The 18,450-nt window shown below is 46.0% G+C and overlaps 1 protein-coding gene across 4 annotated transcripts in view; it reads left to right on the top strand.

Annotated features, from left to right (window-relative positions):
• The window catches only part of LOC123774759 (SET and MYND domain-containing protein 4), a 144,854-nt gene that overhangs the window by 76,428 nt on the left and 49,976 nt on the right, over positions 1-18,450 (top strand). For 3 of the 4 annotated variants that reach the window (XM_045769335.2, XM_045769336.2, XM_045769333.2), the window contains exon 2: positions 4,168-4,227. The exons of the other annotated variant lie outside the window; for it this stretch is intronic. In XM_045769335.2, the coding sequence (XP_045625291.1) occupies positions 4,178-4,227 (50 nt within the window). In that variant the 5' untranslated portion in view covers positions 4,168-4,177. The remainder of the gene's footprint in view (positions 1-4,167; positions 4,228-18,450) is intronic. 4 annotated transcript variants of the gene reach the window in all.

The following is an 18,450-nucleotide window of genomic DNA, read 5'->3' as shown; positions in this document are numbered from 1 at the left end:
GGGGGCTTATATCTCCACTTACGAAACCACTACATCTTTCCTTGATCATGGCGGCTTAGCTTGTAGTTATTAATCAGCTTATGAGTTCCGATGTGTTACGAGGTTATAACAACAATGACCTGGAGTCCCGGATCACCTTACAGTGTTGCCACGCTCATAACATGTTGTTTATGATATACTGGGATAATATACCATGAAGCTACTCGCTTACTCGCAAGTATATTTTATGTCCATTTTTTTCATTGTGAATTTTCTTTGTTCCTGGATTATTGGTTCCCTCATGATACGCTGAACTGACCGACCTGTTCTCCTCGATACTGAACTGACCGACCTGTTCTCCTCAATACTGAACTGACCGACCTGTTCTCCTCAATACTACATCGCATTTTTGAGGTATAATTTCCCTGAGGGCAAAAACTGCTGTGCTAAAGATGGCAGCGGTTCGCGAAATTGACGCGATGTCCCGTTTTCTATTCCTGGGTCTTTGAGTAGGTTAGGATCGGGTAATTTAGTACAACAGTTTAGTGACGCTGTGAACGCTCGGGAGAACGGACAGTGCTGTTAGCGAACGCCACGTTCATATTAATAGACTTATTAACACTAGAATACCTGATCAACCAGGCTGTGATTCATAAGTCAGGCTGCGAGCAGCCGCGTCCTGCGACAAGAGCCCTTTTGACCAACCGGGCTGTGGTGGATATATGGGCCTGCGGGCCGCTCCAAGCACCAGCCTGTTGAACCAAGCTCTCACAAGTCAACCTAGGCCGGGCTTGGGGAGTAGAAGAACTCCCAGAACCCCATCAAGCAGGTAGCCTGGTTGACCAGTCCACCAACCAGTAGGCCTGGTCGAGGACCGGGCCACGGGGACGTTGAGCCCCGCAATCATCCACTAGGTTAGAGGCATTTGTTTGAACATAAGAAGATAAGAACAAAGGTAACTGCAGAAGGCCTATTGGCCCATCTCTCAAGGTAACCGCAAGATAAGGTAGAACACAATGGTGTTCACATTAATAACATGTCTGTTATAGTGACACAACATAATGTTCTAGATTGTGTTTGCTTCTACGAGATGAGGATTTTAATACTACACAGCAAGTTCTTGACACACACTCTTGACACACTGCGAGCAACCGCGTCCAACAGCCTGGTTAATCAGTCCAGCAACCAGGAGGCCTGGTCGACGACCGGGCCGCGGGGACGCTAAGCCCCGGAAGCACCTCAAGGTAACCTCAAGGTAACACTATGTAACCCTTCACATAGTCCCAGGGCAGCTGCGTAAGTGACCAAGGTACCTATGTATGTTCACACACAATTGTTTACCTGACAGAAGACATGTAAACAAGTTCATTTAGCTAAGAAAGTGACATATGAAGCTAGTTACACGATTGCTAATGCTATATATATACATGTACATATATATATACAATCATTTACACAAATACATAAACATATGGATAATCTTTTTATATCACAAGTGATTCAACAAGAGGCTCACAAGTCACTATACAAGGCACTTTACATCTATGGTGAGTCACACAGTTACTAGCCTTGCTGCACACCCACCCAACTGGGCGGCAGCTTTAGTCATGTGCTCCACACCCACCCAACTGGGCGGCAGCTTTACAGTCATGTGCTGCACACCCACCCAACTGGGCGGCAGCTTTACAGTCATGTGCTGCACACCCACCCAACTGGGCGGCAGCTTTACAGTCATGTGCTGCACACCCACCCAACTGGGCGGCAGCTTTACAGTCATGTGCAGGCTGCACCTACAATAAGTAAACTTTGGATACTTCGCTAAGATTCCTGGCAATGCATCATCATTATGAATGAAGTACTTACGGCATTTGTCAGGCATTCGCGACATGTCTGGGCAAAAATGTCAGAGATAAAATGCCTTACTCTGATAACATAGAAATGAACCATTGGGTCTGAGGACAGACGCCCCCCTGTGTGTCGGGGCACTCATGTGGCGAGTTTGTTTACTCTGGGTCATAGTTGGTCTGAGGCAGGGCTCCGGCACTCTCCCTGGTGTGCCTGTCCCATCCTGTGTGTGTGTGTGTGTGTGTGTGTGTGTGTGTGTGTGTGTGTGTGTGTGTGTGTGTGTGTGTGTGTGTGTGTGTGTGTGTGTGTGTACACTTTTCCACTCTCTTTAGTGTCCCTGTTCCATCCTGAAATTGTGCATATATTTCCTACATCTACTCACCTTTCTCGAAATTGACTATTGGTAAACAAAAGGAACCCTCCATCTCATTTTAATTTACTTTACATCTTTTGGTCACCCATTTACCTCCTCTTCCTTCACCATTGTCATCATTCTTCTATCTCAATTTCTCCACAGGAGAGAGAGAGAGAAAGTTTTACAACGAGAGTGTACCCGACTTCACGTTGCGAATAATAAAGAAAAGCTTGGTGGTATGGGAGTGCGGTAAGGTATGTTTGGGAAGTGTGTGGCAGCAGCATGAGTGGCGCATTAGGGGGAGACCACACCATGTGACCTGCCTTGGTCACCACTCACATCCACCCGGCACCACGTGTCCTGCCCTGGTCACCACTCACATCCACCCGGCACCACGTGTCCTGCCCTGGTCGCCGCTCACATCCACCCGGCACCACGTGTCCTGCCCTGGTCGCCGCTCACATCCACCCGGCACCACATCCACGGACCCCATCCTCAGACCTCCAGTATCAGCTATTGATACTGATAATAGCTCCAAAGAGCCTCCACTAACGGGGTCGCCATACCCCGTGCTACTTGCAACTTTTTGTTCAGAGTAGCCAAATCTAAAACAACAACAACATGCTCGTTAATCTAGCCGCAAAGACCCTGTTTATGAATGAAAATACTTTACTACACATGTTTTACAACTGTTTACGTTCGATTTTTTTGGTATCATATATTTTTAAATTCTCACCCCGGTCTCATAAACTTTGGCTAAGTTCTCATTAATCTACCTGCGAAGATAGATTAATATATATTATACACACACACACACACACACATTATATATATATATATATATATATATATATATATATATATATATATATATATATATATATATATATATATATATATATATATATATATATATCCTTCATTGTGTGACGTTGTCATATATAGAGAATGTCTGTCTGTGCAAGGTTGGAGGTCAGACGCTTACGGCTCCCAACACTTAAATGGTGTAACCTTTTTGGGGTTGACCCGGGCACCGCCGGATACCCCATATAGTTCTAATATATAATATTTAGAATTTAAGAAATTACTGATTTTGAAGACACAGTTCACTAAAATTGACGACTGCGGCTATTGGGTCGACCCAATAGCCGCAGTCGTAAACGGGCTGTAACGTGTCTCTTGTCAAGTATTGAAACATTCCCAGAGGGGGGGAGGGGGCGACCGGTTACCGGGTTAACGAGCGTTCGGTTAACGAGCGTTCGGTTAATGCAGTTGAGGATGGGCTGGAATAGGCTGCAGTCAGGGACGCGGTCAAAGTCGGACGCTGCAAGCAGTAGCTAACTGAACCTTGATACAGCTTCTCTATACTTATGAACGAAATACACTTATATTATTAGTGAGTACTTCCTATGTAGAGTCACAGGTGACTCTTGACTGTGGGAAGTCGAGTGACTGGCCGGGAGTGACTGGTGGTGTCACAAACCAGTACTTATTTGAACGTTGATCATTGCCAGTGTAAGCCAATATTATTTCAAGTAATTGAAAAATATATTTTCTTGTATAATTTTGTTTGCTATCAATGTACATTTATTTATATTAAAGCATTACTTGTGTGCTTGTCTTTATCGTGTATGTTCATAGTTATGTGTTCATTTTGTTAGAATTAAATTTAAAATTACTTTGGTTACATTAAAGTTATAAACTTTCTTGGTGTACAAATTTTATAGTGTGTTGTTTCATCATATTTTACGTTTTTGTTGTAATAATTTGTTATTGTCTTGCTTTTCATTTTCCTTAGATTCCGAATTATTCTTTTAATTATCACTTTTTATATTAGTTAGAGAGCTCTCTCTCTCTCTCTCTCTCTCTCTCTCTCTCTCTCTCTCTCTCTCTCTCTCTCTCTCTCTCTCTCTCTCTCTCTCTCTCTCTCTCTCATCCCTAGCAGGAAGCAACGAGACTCACACATTTTTGTCGTTCACCAACTTTAGGAACTCCCTCATGGCCCTGGACGCCCCCACGTTCCCGGACCCGCTCCCACACCTGCATAGGTGAGGAGTCCTGCCCTGGCGCTCACCATACTTCCCCCTGGCCCTCACGGCTCCCAGGCGGCGCCACCGCAAGTGTAGTCTTGGTGCATGAGAGATTTGGTATTTTATTTTTTGTATTCCCTCCATCCGGATTGATCCGTGTTTTCTCCTGCTGTACTGAAGGCTTCTCCGCTGCGCTCAAGAGCAGTTAGCCACTGTAGTATACCTGGTTGAGTGTTGTGTTAACACCAGGACTTGGCCCTCCCACACCTCCTTGGTTGTAGTTCTTGGTTTCTGTTGGCTGAGGCATCGTGGAGTTGATACAAGTGTTGGTTTGCTCCCTATTTTGCCTTCACTTTCCCTTCTTGCCTTGGACGTATATGCCTGCTCTCTTCCCCTTCCCCACTAGACCCTGACGACGGAGCCCCCAGCACCAGCCTGTGATCTGGATGCAGCGACACGTTCTTTGGCGTTCCTTCCTCCTGACGGGCCTAAAAATGCCTCGACCTGTCTTCCCTCCGCCCGTCTCTTCACTACCAAACATTCAACCCACAACAAAATGTGTCTTTTTTGGGTACTTCAGCTGTCTCGTGTGTTTGTGACCCTTGACCATTTTCCCACTTCAGGAACTTACAGACTTCATTCTCTTCATATACTTTTCAAGAGTGGGTGGTGTGGCCTGTCCTCATAACTGGGCGGCCCACCCTACACCCACTACACCTTCACCCCGGCTTGACCTCTGAGGTGACCCGGGCAGCTCAAGCTCATTCATGTTGTCCATACACTGACTGCTTTGTGGAGCAAGTTGACCTAGACTTGACTCCGTGCATCATCCTCCATTACCTCGTCCATTAACTAGGAACAGATGCTTCAGTTTCTGTTTTATATTCTCACTTTGCTTACGCTGATCCACTTGACTAAACTGACCCAAGTTGAAGTTAACGCAGAGTGACCTCAAGCAAGTCCATCAAAACTCCGCTTTTTTTTTTTTAATTTAAATTTCTGACTCTCTTCCTTAACCTCGCTTCCATAGTGACTCCCGAGGAGATCAACCTCATGCCATAAACGACCCCATGCTGAGGACGACCTCAGGCGAGGACGAAATCAAGCGAAGAACGACCTCAGGCGAGGACGAAATCAAGCGAAGAACGAACTCAGACGGGAGATCACCTTTCGCGGACGACGATTTCAAGCGGAGGACGACTTCATGCCAAGGATGACCTCAAGAGGAGGACGACCTCAGACCAATGAGGCCCTAACCTCCCCCCCCCCCGTCCATCCCACCCGGCCGTGTTGATATTCACCTTTAGTCTCTCCTTATGTCTGGCGCCCCTGGAGTTCACACACTAAAATAGCGTCGTCTCCCCTAGCTGCCTAAAATATTCCACTCCTGAAATTGGGCCTCGTTACCAGGCTCTCCAGGAGGAGGTAATTGGTGCGGTTGGTTCCTCCGGGCACAGCTCGGCCTCCTCTTCCCCTGGCGGGAGATTGTGGCAATCAACCGGTGTGCAGCGTACTGCAACCAGCTGTACTTGATCTTCCTCGTGCCAGGTGTTTGAGGTGTGGGCGAGAAGAAGAAATTGAGGGAATTCGGCGAACACGTACAGCACGCGTAGACACGGTAAAGCACTTCAAGTTATTGGGACCGTCTCAACGCATATGAAATGGAAACTGGAGACGAGAGAGGTACCTACGTAACATAGACATGGACGATTACTGGAAGGCAAGGTTCCTAATATTCCTAACAAAATAATAACATATTAGAGTGAAAGATATTGCAGGAAATGCAGAATAGAGCTATTGAAGTGTAGAGGTGCCATAGGCAGAATCCTACTGAACACTGTATGAACACCAGCGGTGTTCTCCCTCAGATGTATTATTGCCAGAACAAAAGTAGACGTGTTCATGAAGCAATTAAGCAAGTTCCTGCGGGAAGTGCCGGACCAACAGAGGTGTAATGGATATATGTGTCTGCAGGCCGCTCCAAACAACAGCCTGTTGGACCAAGTTGTCACGAGGTCTTGGTTATTAGAAGCCTTGGGAAGTAGAACTCCCAGAACTCTCTCCAGGTATACTCCAGGCACAGTGGCGCCAGAGTATACCACGAGACCTGCTGCGAATGATCCATCAGTGCCGGGCTCGAAAATAATGGTGGCATTAACACAAATCAGAGAGTCGGACAACTATGCTCAAATATGAACCCAAACCGGGCCGATAACACTAACACAGCCTGACCAAGGGAGAACCAGAGGACGCAACACAAGCGCATTTCACCATTGGACATTAACCTTCTATAGCCATACTATATAATACATAACTTTACCCCTCATCTTAGTAAACAGTGACATTCATTGAATATGCAACAAACATCGCTTCATTAAGTACAATTCCCCTACTACTGGTAAAGGAATATTTACCAACAACTCTTATTATATCTTATATGTTTCCGCCTGCGTCTCTAATGCTGTGAGAGTAATGAATTACTAATGTGTGTATTAAATTGTTCCCATTGATGTAACCTGTATTGATGAGCTTCCTGCGCGTGTTATCACGACTCCTCTTATACTCTGTATCCAGCGTGTTCCTGCTTAGCCATCTCCAGCCCTGGAAGTGTCGTAGGGCTTTCAAGTGTGGGTGTTTCTCTCTCTCCTCTCCTCTCCCTCTCCCTCTCTCTCTCTCTCTCTCCCTCTCTCTCTCTCTCTCTCTCTCTCTCTCTCTCTCTCTCTCTCTCTCTCTCTCTCTCTCTCTCTCTCTCTCTCTCTCTCTCTCCACTGTCATTATTACTGCTCTTTATTCGTGTAATATTTTTTGACTTGTTATTCCTTCTATTGTCATCTGTTAGTTTCTTGGGGTGTGTTAGGTGGCCGTGTAATAATACGTGTTCCTGCTTCTTCCACTCCTTCCCGCCCATCCTTACGGCGCCTGCTTTTTATTTTATTTTTTATGTATTCTAGTTTGTTGCTCTTCGTTTTAGTATGTTGCTCGAATAGTCAATTTTGTGGCCGTGTTTCTTTGGGACTGTGTTTGTTTGTTTTTCATCTTGTTTACACTTGACCGTGTCTGCTCTAGATCCTTTCCGCTCTTGACCGGATCTCCTTACTTTTGACCGTGCCTACATTTGACCGTGGCTGCTTGTGACCGTGGCTGCTTGCTTTTCACTGTGCCAAACATAATTTGACCGTGTCCCCGGCGACCGTGCCATTTTTGCCCAGGTGTGCCGCTGACTCGGTATTTTTCACCGTAAATATATTTCCTCGCTCGTCCATCCTCCCATTTTGTTCGTGTCTGGCCGGATTTTCTCCCTGCTGTTCCTTAACACTGTTTGCTTCCCGCTTGATTGTGTTGTGTGGAGCATCTTGCTGTTGTGCTTGCTGGGTTGTGGAGCTGTTGATATCTTGCTATAACGTGTGTTGTGCTGTGTTGTAACTGTGTGTAGTTGTGCACTTCTGTGGGGGGTGTTGTGAGTTGTGAGTACTGATATATGTGCTGATTGATCAAGTGTGTGTGTGTGCAAGTCTAATTGGGCAAGCCGAGTTAAGCTTCAGCTCCTGGCCCTCCCGCAACTGCTTGTATATGTGGGCTTACCTGTGACTGCGGTGAAGTATAGTATAGCTCTCTCTGTCCCCCACATGTAGTTGTTATTCTTGTTGCTTAAATGTGTACTCATCTATTTGTATTCACCTATTTGTGCTTGCGGGGGTTGAGCTCTGGCTCTTTGGTCCCGCCTCTCAACTGTGTGTACGCGTCAGTGTGTTGAGCGGCCACTCATACTGTTGTTCTCTGTGTATTCAGTGTGTGGTATTGTTCCCTGGTGTGAGTGTGTGGTATTGTGCTCTGGTGTGAGTGTGTGGTATTGTGCCCTGGTGTGAGTGTGTGGTATTGTGCCCTGGTGTGAGTGTGTGGTATTGTGCCCTGGTGTGAGTGTGTGGTATTGTGCCCTGGTGTGAGTGTGTGGTATTGTGCCCTGGTGTGAGTGTGTGGTATTGTACCCTGGTGTGAGTGTGTGGTATTGTGCCCTGGTGTGAGTGTGTGGTATTGTACCCTGGTGTGAGTGTGTGGTATTGTGCCCTGGTGTGAGTGTGTGGTATTGTGCCCTGGTGTGAGTGTGTGGTATTGTGCCCTGGTGTGAGTGGTATTGTGCCCTGGTGTGAGTGTGTGGTATTGTGCCCTGGTGTGAGTGGTATTGTGCCCTGGTGTGAGTGGTATTGTGCCCTGGTGTGAGTGGTATTGTGCCCTGGTGTGAGTGTGTGGTATTGTGCTCTGGTGTGAGTGGTATTGTGCCCTGGTGTGAGTGTGTGGTATTGTGCCCTGGTGTGAGTGGTATTGTGCCCTGGTGTGAGTGGTATTGTGCCCTGGTGTGAGTGTGTGGTATTGTGCCCTGGTGTGAGTGGTATTGTGCCCTGGTGTGGTGTGTGGTATTGTGCTCTGGTGTACAAATACAAATAACAGCACATTTGTAATGTGGTGTTATTCCTTGTATTAGGCACTGTGATGCGAATTAGTTCATTTGGCAAAATTCCATATACTTGTGAGTATGTTGCCTTTTGTGCAGACTAACTGTTGTGTGCTGTGTGCTGCATGTTTACGCTCGATAGTATTTTGAAGTTTTATGTATGTAGTTCATGTGGATCATGATCACTCTATATTTGTCGACGGTATCAAAGCATTATTATGTGCACAGACACCAAGAGTGTACAGAGTGCACGTTGAAGTGCTCACATGTGTAGGTGCACATATATGTGCGTACCCGTGTTGGTGCATGTGTGTAGGTGTACGCACGTAGGTGCACATATATGTGTGTACCCGTGTTGATGCATGTGTGTATGCATGTACCATATATGTACTTATTAATCAGCCAAATAGTGACTAAGCAATATGTCATATATGTACTGTCTTGTGCAAGAGCGGGTTGCAACCAACGTACACACGTAGGTGCACATATGTGTGTGTGTGTACCCGTGTTGGTGTGTAGGTGCACGTGTGAAGGTGCACATGTGTAGGTGTGCACAGGTGGAGATATGCAGATTATGTTCTGGAGTGTTCAAGTGTGCAGTGGTTTAGTGCACTGGCGCTGAAGTAGGTGGGAGTGTCCAGTGTGACTCCCGCGCAGAAAAGGGCGGGAAGGTAAGGCGCATGCGCACTGTACCTGTGACTGGACTCAAAATACAAACACAATTTCCATGTTTCATCAACTTGTATATATATATATTGTGCCAACTAATATATATTTAAATTTATCAGTAATGTAATAAATATTCCCATTTAGAGACTTGTATGAATTTGAATGTGATAAAATGTCATTTATGTAACATCAACGACCCCAAGCGCACTTCAGGTGTATTTTGTTCCGATATGTTAATTGTTCAATTAGCAATTGTTAATTAACAATTGTTAATTAACAATTGTTAATTGTATGAGGTCGTTAGTGATACAAGTCGCCAGTGTCAGGTTTAGAGAGATAAGGCTTATCTAAGAAGCTTTGTAGTCAATTAACAAGAAATGTTAATTGAGACAGAAATAAGGAAGACAAAGATAGATTATGAGATTAGGGGTCGAGGGAAGTTTCCCTCCGAGAGGAAGTTTGGAGAGCAGAACTCTCGGAATCCATTTTCAGGTATATTCCAGGTATGTTTCTTGCTCTAACGTACGACAGGTCTGGATACAAACTGGTCCAACCAATTGGACTAGTCGGTAGAACGATGACCTCGCTTCCTCCAGGGGCCTGAGTTCGATCCCCCAATGGTGTAAGTAGTTAGGGCACCGTTCCTTCACCCTCCCCCCCCCCCCGTCCTCATATTCCAGCTCCTTGTCCTCACATCACTCTCGCTTGACTGATTATGAGAAACAAAACAGCAGCTTTGAGAATAAATATTTCAAGAATCTTGAGGAGAGAACACTACACCACACCTGCCCAGAGCAGACCCTTCACAGAGGACGTAGACACAGTAGTAGACACAGTAGTAGACACAGTAGTAGACACAGTAGTAGAGACAATAGTAGACAATAGGCCAGTCGAGCCTGGCCTAAGGCTGGGCTCGGGGAGTAGAAAACCTCCCAGAACCCTCTGGGACTGAAAGACCCGTCGAAGTGGTACCAAATCTAACACAGTTCACACACACAGTCATCCCAGGCTCCCAGTGGGGGATGTTTATAGCCACATTATGTCAAGACACTACCATAATGTAGTGTCTGCTCTATGAGCAGCAGCTGGTTCACCCACTTGCACAATAACACCTCAGTGATGAACAAACTTGAGTATGTTTTGAGGGTACCCTTTGAGGGTACTTCAGTACCCTTTATAATAATTATAATACTAATACTAATAATAAATCTTTATTCTGGTAAAAGTACACACATACAAAATGAGTTACAAACAGAAGGTTGGATTATTAGATAGAGCTAGTAGATCGTTTCTGGTACTAGATCGTTTCTGGCAAGATGTGGGAAAAACACTTAAAAATTAAGACTTTAACTAATTGAGATCAAAAGAATGAATTGGACTTAAAAGGGGAAAACAGAATGACAATAGTTATATGTTGGATGGAACAGGCAGAAATTGCAACAGATCAGCAGAAGTAATTTTAACTAAATAAACAGACTACAATTATTTTTTTAAACATGTTTTTGTACAAGTTTATACCTGGAAAATATCAGCAGTTATACAAGTTGGTCAATAATCAGTATTACTTGAAAATAGCAAGACATAGGTTGACATTTAGGAGGTAAGGTAGGTTACATTGGAGTTGATAAGGTAGTACTTAGTATTTCTCTTAAACTGATTGAGAGAGAGATACAGTCTTTGACATGATTGGGAAGGTCATTCCACATTTTGGGTCCCTTGATTTGCAGAGCATTTCTAGATTGGTTAAGTCCCACTCTTGGAATATCAAATATATATTTTTGTTTTTAGTATGGTGCCCATGGGTTCTGTTACAACCTTCTAGGAAGCGTTTAAGGTCAGGATTGGCATTACAGTTCAGAGTTTATATATATATATTATATATATATATATATATATATATATATATATATATATATATATATATATGTATATATATATATATTATATATATATTATATATATAATGTATGCAGGTAGAGACAAACGAGGGGACAGTATGGGGGAGGGGGTTGATATAGAGGTGGAGGAGGTTAACCAGTAGGAGTCGAATCGCCCCTCCCCCCACCCGACCACCAGTACAGGTGTGAGGGGGGAGAGATGGGGGGGCGCCGGGCATCTCCCCCCCCCCCTGGGGCATGATGTGACACGCCCACATGCAGGTCATTGACCAGGATAGGTCCTCGTCTGTGTCCCCCCCCCACTCTCTCCCTCTCCATTAGTAATAACAAAAAATACTAATGGAAAAGTGGAAATTGAACCTTTGATGACGTCAGTGCAGTAGCATTTTAGAAAGGCAACGAAGCCTGAAGGCTGGAGTGATACGGGAGCCGGGGCGGGTAAACACACGTGTAATATGAACACTGCTGTGCTGGCTGCTCAGCCTAGGACTGAGCTCCCAGGGCGCTCACACCAACACTGAGAAGAGAGGGAGATGATGCTGCCAGAGGTTAAGGCAGGCGGCGGCGGCCGGGAGAGTGATGTTGACTCGGTGGTGGTGGGAGGGTAGGCACACATGACTTATTGAATGTGTAAATATTTGTTGCTTGAGTAATGTAAGTGTGTGTGTGTGTGTGCTGGTTTTCCTTCTCCATATCCTGCTCCTCCTCCTCCTCATCCGCCTCACAATTCTTCTTCTCTTCATCCTAACTTGACTAATTTCCTTCACTTCCTCCAATCATCGTCTTAATCACCCTGCTCTTTCTATCTTCGCCACTCTCTGCATTCTGTTTGGAAGAAAGTTGAAAATCCAAGGCCCCGCTTTACCCGTTATTACCATTGATCTCACTTGATGGGATGCTGCCCAAGTCCAAGATATATACATAGCATCACCATGTGGCCGGCCGCCTCGCCCGATGGCGCCCCCATCCATTACCTTTCTACCAGTCTTGTTATCTTTGGCCAGTCAGTACCTGATCCTCTCCTCCCCACACCCACGCCCACGCCCACATAAGCATACCCACCAGTAGATGGGCGTCAGTGAGCACGCCCACATAACACCCCATCTTCCCCCACGTTCGCATTTGCCCATAACTCAATCTCCTCCCAGCCCCATCCGCGGACCAACCAGGCTGTGGTGGACATATGGGCCTGCGGGCCGCTCCAAACAACAGCCTGTTGGACCAAGCTCTCACAAGCCAAGCTTCAACTTCTGGGAGTTGAAGAACTCCCAGAACCCCATCAAGCAGGTACACTCCCTCAGCCTCTCTCGTTACTACCTTCTTATTGTTTCGAGAATCAATGTCTCAGCGGCCCGGTTTCTGTCCAAGCCTCCTCGTTGGGGGTCTGGTCAACCCAGACTGTTAGACGCCGCTGCTTGAACTCTAATGTTTGAATCACAGCCCGTGTTATCTTTTGGAGGTGTTTATCTAGTTATCTTTCACACAACGGAAGAGGTCGGCCAGTTATGCCCTCATTCAAAACAAGAAAAATTGCTGATCTTAAGAATTTACAAAGATCCTGTATGGTTAAAATTCACTCAATAAAACATCTCAATTATTGGGACCGCTTAAAACTTTTACTCCCTAGAGCGCAGGTCGGAGAGATAAAGAGTAATTTACACTTGGAAAATATTAGACACTGGTTCCAAATCTAGAGAAATATTACCACAGGAGGAAAAGAACTCCCAGAACCCCATCCAGGGGAGCCGGTCGGCCGAGCGGACAGCACGCTGGACTTGTGATTCTGTGGTCCTGGGTTCGATCCCAGGCGCCGGCGAGAAACAATGGGCAGAGTTTCTTTCTCCGTATGTCCCTGTTACCTAGCAGTAAAATAGGTACCTGGGTGTTAGTCAGCTGTCACGGGCTGCTTCCTGGGGGTGGAGGCCTGGTTGAGGACCGGGCCGCGGGGACACTAAAAGCCCCGAAATCATCTCAAGATAACCTCAAGGTTACTGAGTTTATTAATCTATCTTTTATTGGGTTTGTTGCTCTATTGTTTTACTTCTTTTTACTGGATTTATTCTTTGATTCGAATTTATTGTGAGCCACAAAGTTAGGATTAGTCAATAAAAACAACAATAAAAGTAATTCTGGGAAGCCCATGGAAATAATCAAATAAAGTCTGAAATATGGAAGCGATTGGTTCCGATTGGTTAAAAATGGAGGCAGTGTCACCGAACGAGGTCTCTACGATGAGTTGGGATTGACGAAACTGTTAGTATATGTTCTATGTACAGAAAGTCTCGGTGAGATATGCTGAAAATAAATAATTATCATATTTTATAAATAATATTACTATTATTATTAGCTCACAATAATAATAATATTATTATTACACTGTTCACCCAGCAGGGGAAATAATGCGCTTAATAACCTAACGGGTTCCAACACCTCGTCAGAGAACCAAAGTTAACAAAAAAAATGTATTATTATTTTCAAATAAAAGCTGCATTTTACTAGTATTTTCGAAGAAGATATTTTTGTCCCTATATTTCCCCCGTCTTTCCTTCTTCTCTGTCCTCCCCTCACTAAGTCTTCCCCTCCCCTCTGCACTACTCTCTTCCTGCTATGTCTGTAACACCCCGTGAGGCTGATAGTATTGCCTCGTCTTCCCCCTGCTGTTAGTACCATTGTTAACCATTCCTCCCCACTCTCCCACCCTCCCCTAGTTAATTCCTCTCCATCCTCTTACAAGTTTCTGGGTTTCTCCCCATCTTCTACCCATATTGCTTCTCCCCTCACCTTCCCGCTTTCCCCTAGTCTCCTCCATTTCCCCTCGTGTCCTCCCACTTCCCCTTGTCTCTCCGGCTTCCCCTTTCCCCTCCCTCTCTTTACGTACAAGTTTATATCTGTCTCGATGTCTTTGTCCTCTCTAATGGTGTAATATTTTACGGGGTCCAGCCTCTCTCTCTCTCTCTTCTCTCTCTTCCTTTCTCTCTCTCTCCTACGTTCAATGGGAGTGCTTAAACACACATGTGTGAAGTTGTTGTTGTTGTTTAAGATTCGCTACTTGGAACAAAAAGTTCCAAGTAGCACGGGCGATGGCGAGCCCGTAGTGCCTCTTAATGTGTGACGGTATTAGTGTAGCAAGTCGTCCCTCGCCTTGTTTAAACTTGTCACCATGTCAAACACACTGTGAACACAAATCTAACTGCATGCATGCATGTGTGTGTGTGTGTGTGCGTGTGTGTGTGTGTGTGTGTGTGTGTGTGTGCGTGTGTGTGTGTGTGTGTGTGTGTGTGTGTGTGTCGGGGTAGCAGACGTCGGTATAAATGCTTTCATGTGTTAAATGTTTGCATTTACCTGAAGGAGAAATATAATTAATTGACAGGATAATAATATGAAAGGTCAGGTGTTAATCTGAGGTGGGACAATTCTACTCGCTCCAGAATCATATAACAACTCAAGATGTTCCAAGACTCTTCCACTCCTGTGCCAGGTAGGTCCACTACGGGCTCACCATAGCCCATGCTACTTGCCCTGCTCTTGTGCCAGGTAAGTTACGGGCTCACCATAGCCTGTGCTACTTTGAACTTGTTCCCAGTAGCTTAATCTATAACAACAACAACATCCAAGACTCACAGTAATGTCGACTCATCAGTACTGTTGAGGAGCGGGTCCAGCTGCTTGAACCAGGAGGATGTAATACTCTTTTTCAGGTTATATGAAGACTGCAGCCGGTGTGGCCGTCCGTAACCTTACCTGCTGGAATATGTGCGTGCAGCGCCTGGAAAGCTGTTTTGTGTTTATATTTTGTTAAACACTACACAGCCGAGAGTTATGTTCAAGCGCAACCAGTTAACGTTCTAGTGCGTCCCTGTTCACGCCCACCCTGCACGCCCACCCTGCACGCCCACCCGCGTGAACGACTCGTAAAAAGGGGTCACGGAATCCCCACTGGGATTTTCTGCAAGAGCAGTGTGTGACCATAGGAGGCTCTCCATACAACCTGGGCGCACTAGTGTCTAGGTAACCTCTTTTCTTTAAATAATTAAGGAGTATCTAATAATTAAGTTACTTTAAATAATTAAGTACTCTTTTAGTAACAGTAGACGGGCCCTGACTGCTCGTTTAACATGCCCGCAGAGATAACAATCGTTTTGATTCGTAAAGTGACTATATTATATTTCTTTACGTACTAATGAGTTCCTAAAAAAGGCCCGGGAATATTGGGCTCTCTGCCGATCTCTCAGATATGACCAAAACAAATCTCCTTAATTAATACCAACGTAGCCCCTCGTCTCTTCCAGTGCCCGCAACCGCTGCTAGGATTCCTAGCGGAAGGTCCAACAATCTGAGAATCATTAGAACGTGAATGACTTCAGAAATTCCGAAGACAACAATGACTTAGCTCCCAAGCAGAAACAACGCCCAGAACGGCCTTAGAATAGGCACGTCACTTTAACAGTTCTCAGAACCCCACCTTGGCTAAGCTTCCCAGCAGGAGCAGCAAAGCCCCTAGGATCCAGCACTGAAGTATCGCAGGAGTCAGGCGCTTAAAGCTGAGTGAGTCAGGAGCCGGGAGCCGGCGGAGTACAAGCCGGCAACCGCACACTAAGGACACTCGCCTGGCTGTCTGGGCCAGAGTTTAACAGGCCTATGCGAATTTGCTTTTCCTTATTGTCTTGTATTCAAGGCCAAGATGATTTTTTATGGGGTTCTCCTTGTTTGTTCCGTGATGTGGTCGTGAAAAGATTTGTCTTCTTTCAGTAGGGGGCTTCTGGAGGTCTTCCAGTAGGGGGCTTCTGGAGGTCTTTCAGTAGGGGGCTTCTGGAGGTCTTCCAGTAGGGGGCTTCTGGAGGTCTTTCAGTAGGGGGCTTCTGGAGGTCTTTCAGTAGGGGGCTTCTGGAGGTCTTTCAGTAGGGGGCTTCTGGAGGTCTTCCAGTAGGGGGCTTCTGGAGGTCTTTCAGTAGGGGGCTTCTGGAGGTCTTCCAGTAGGGGGCTTCTGGAGGTCTTTCAGTAGGGGGCTTCTGGAGGTCTTTCAGTAGGGGGCTTCTGGAGGTCTTTCAGTAGGGGGCTTCTGGAGGTCTTCCAGTAGGGGGCTTCTGGAGGTCTTTCAGTAGGGGGCTTCTGGAGGTCTTTCAGTAGGGGGCTTCTGGAGGTCTTTCAGTAGGGGGCTTCTGGAGGTCTTCCAGGAGGCTTCCAGCTCTCCCTCAACACACCTCAGCTTTAGGCTTTACTATATTCCCTTGACACTGCTTCCAAGGAAGTTTTCTTCCTTCATTAGGCCACTCTTGGAGGCCTTCTTCCTTCAGTAAGCCACTCCTGGAAGCCTTCTTCTAGTAGCAACTCCAGACAATCTCTTCCTTCGTCCAGCGAGTTCTTTTGGATTTCTCTCTTCTTCCACAAGGATATTTTTTAAATATATTTTCTTTCAAGTTGGTTACTCTTGAATTTGTTGTATTTACTCTACCATCATTATCATTTCTACTGCCACCTCTACACTCACTTCATCACATTCATCCCCTTCACCATCACTACACAACAAACACCTTCGATTACAAACTTAATAAAAAAGTCTTTCCTGCCACATAATAAATAAATAAAGTAAATATATAGTCATACACTGAAACATTACAAATATATGAGAGAGAGAGAGAGAGAGAGAGAGAGAGAGAGAGAGAGAGAGAGAGAGAGAGAGAGAGAGAGAGAGAGAGAGAGAGAGAGAGAGAGTATTCACCTAGTTGTGCTTGTGGGGGTTGAGCTCTGTTCTTTCGGCCCGCCTCTCAACTGTCAATCAACAGTTACTAACTACTAACTTTTTTCCACACACACACACTAGGAAGCAGTCTATAACAGCTGTCTAACTCCCAGGTACGTATTTACTGCTAAGTAACAGGGGCATCGGGGTGAAAAACTGCCCCTTTCTCTCTGCCTAGTCCGGGAATCGAACCCGGGCCACAGGATTACGAGTCCCACATGTTGTCCACTCAGCTACCAGACCCCTACACAGACACACAGCGTGCGTGTATGCACTCACCTATTTGTGCTTGCGGGGGTTGAGCTTTGGCTCTTTGGTACCGCCTCTCAACTGTCAATCAACTGGTGTACAGATTCCTGAGCCTACTGGGCTCTATCATATCTACATTTAAAACTGTGCATGGAGTCAGCCTCCACCACATCACTGCCTAATTCATTTCACCTGTTAACTACTCTGACACTGAAAAAGTTCTTTCTAACGTCCCTGTGGCTCATGTGGGTACTCAGTTTCCACCTGTGTCCCCTTGTTCGCGTACCACCAGTGTTGAATAGTTTATCCTTATCTACCCTGTCGATTCCCCTGAGGATTTTGTAGGTAGTGATCATGTCTCCCCTTACTCTTCTGTCTTCCAGTGCCGTAAGGTGCATTTCCCGCAGCCTTTCCTCGTAACTCATGCCTCTTAGTTCTGGGACTAGTCTAGTCTACCAGACTCCTACACACACACACACACACAGCGTGTGTGAGAGAGTATATTGTTGTGTTATTCTGTACGCGGAACGCCACAAAAACCAGTTAGAGTTTCTCAAACTAGCTCTTGCAGGCCCCCTCAGGCAGAGCCTCGGGCAACACCCCACCACACTACACAGTTGGTGCTCTGCCTCACACCAAACCTCATAACACACTGATCCTAAGACACGCTCTTAGATTCAGTATGACTTCACTTCTAGGAGTGATCCTAGCGTGCCAGTCGCTTAACAGGGGGCCGCTATACTCATTGTACATTCTGGATTACCGGTGGACTCATAGCACTTACACTTTGTGTGTTGCCTCGCTCCTGGTGGGTCCTAGGAGGCTTCTGGTGGTCCTAGGAGGCTCTTGGTGGGTCCTAGGAGGCTCTTGGTGGGTCCTAGGCTCTTGGTGGGTCCTAGGCTCCTGGTGGGTCCTAGGAGGCTCTTGGTGGGTCTTAGGAGGTTCCTGGTGGGTCCTAGGAGGCTCCTGGTGGGTCCTAGGAGGCTCTTGGTGGGTCTTAGGAGGCTTCTGGTGGTCCTAGGAGGCTCTTGGTGGGTCCCAGGAGGCTCCTGGTGGGTCCTAGAAGGCTCCTGGTGGGTCCTAGGAGGCTCCTGGTGGGTCCTAGGACTCTATGCTACTTTCTGGAACCCTGAAATTCCTCTTTTTGCATTTTTCTACCTTCACGTCATTCTTAAGATGACTACACAATATGGTAAAACCTTTTCCAGCGTCTGGTGCCAGTTTTTTCCTCATTA

The sequence above is a fragment of the Procambarus clarkii genome, chromosome 68 (assembly GCF_040958095.1).
Source record: "Procambarus clarkii isolate CNS0578487 chromosome 68, FALCON_Pclarkii_2.0, whole genome shotgun sequence".
In the NCBI taxonomy this organism is placed as follows: domain Eukaryota; kingdom Metazoa; phylum Arthropoda; class Malacostraca; order Decapoda; family Cambaridae; genus Procambarus; species Procambarus clarkii.
This window is presented reverse-complemented; position numbering and strand designations above follow the sequence as displayed.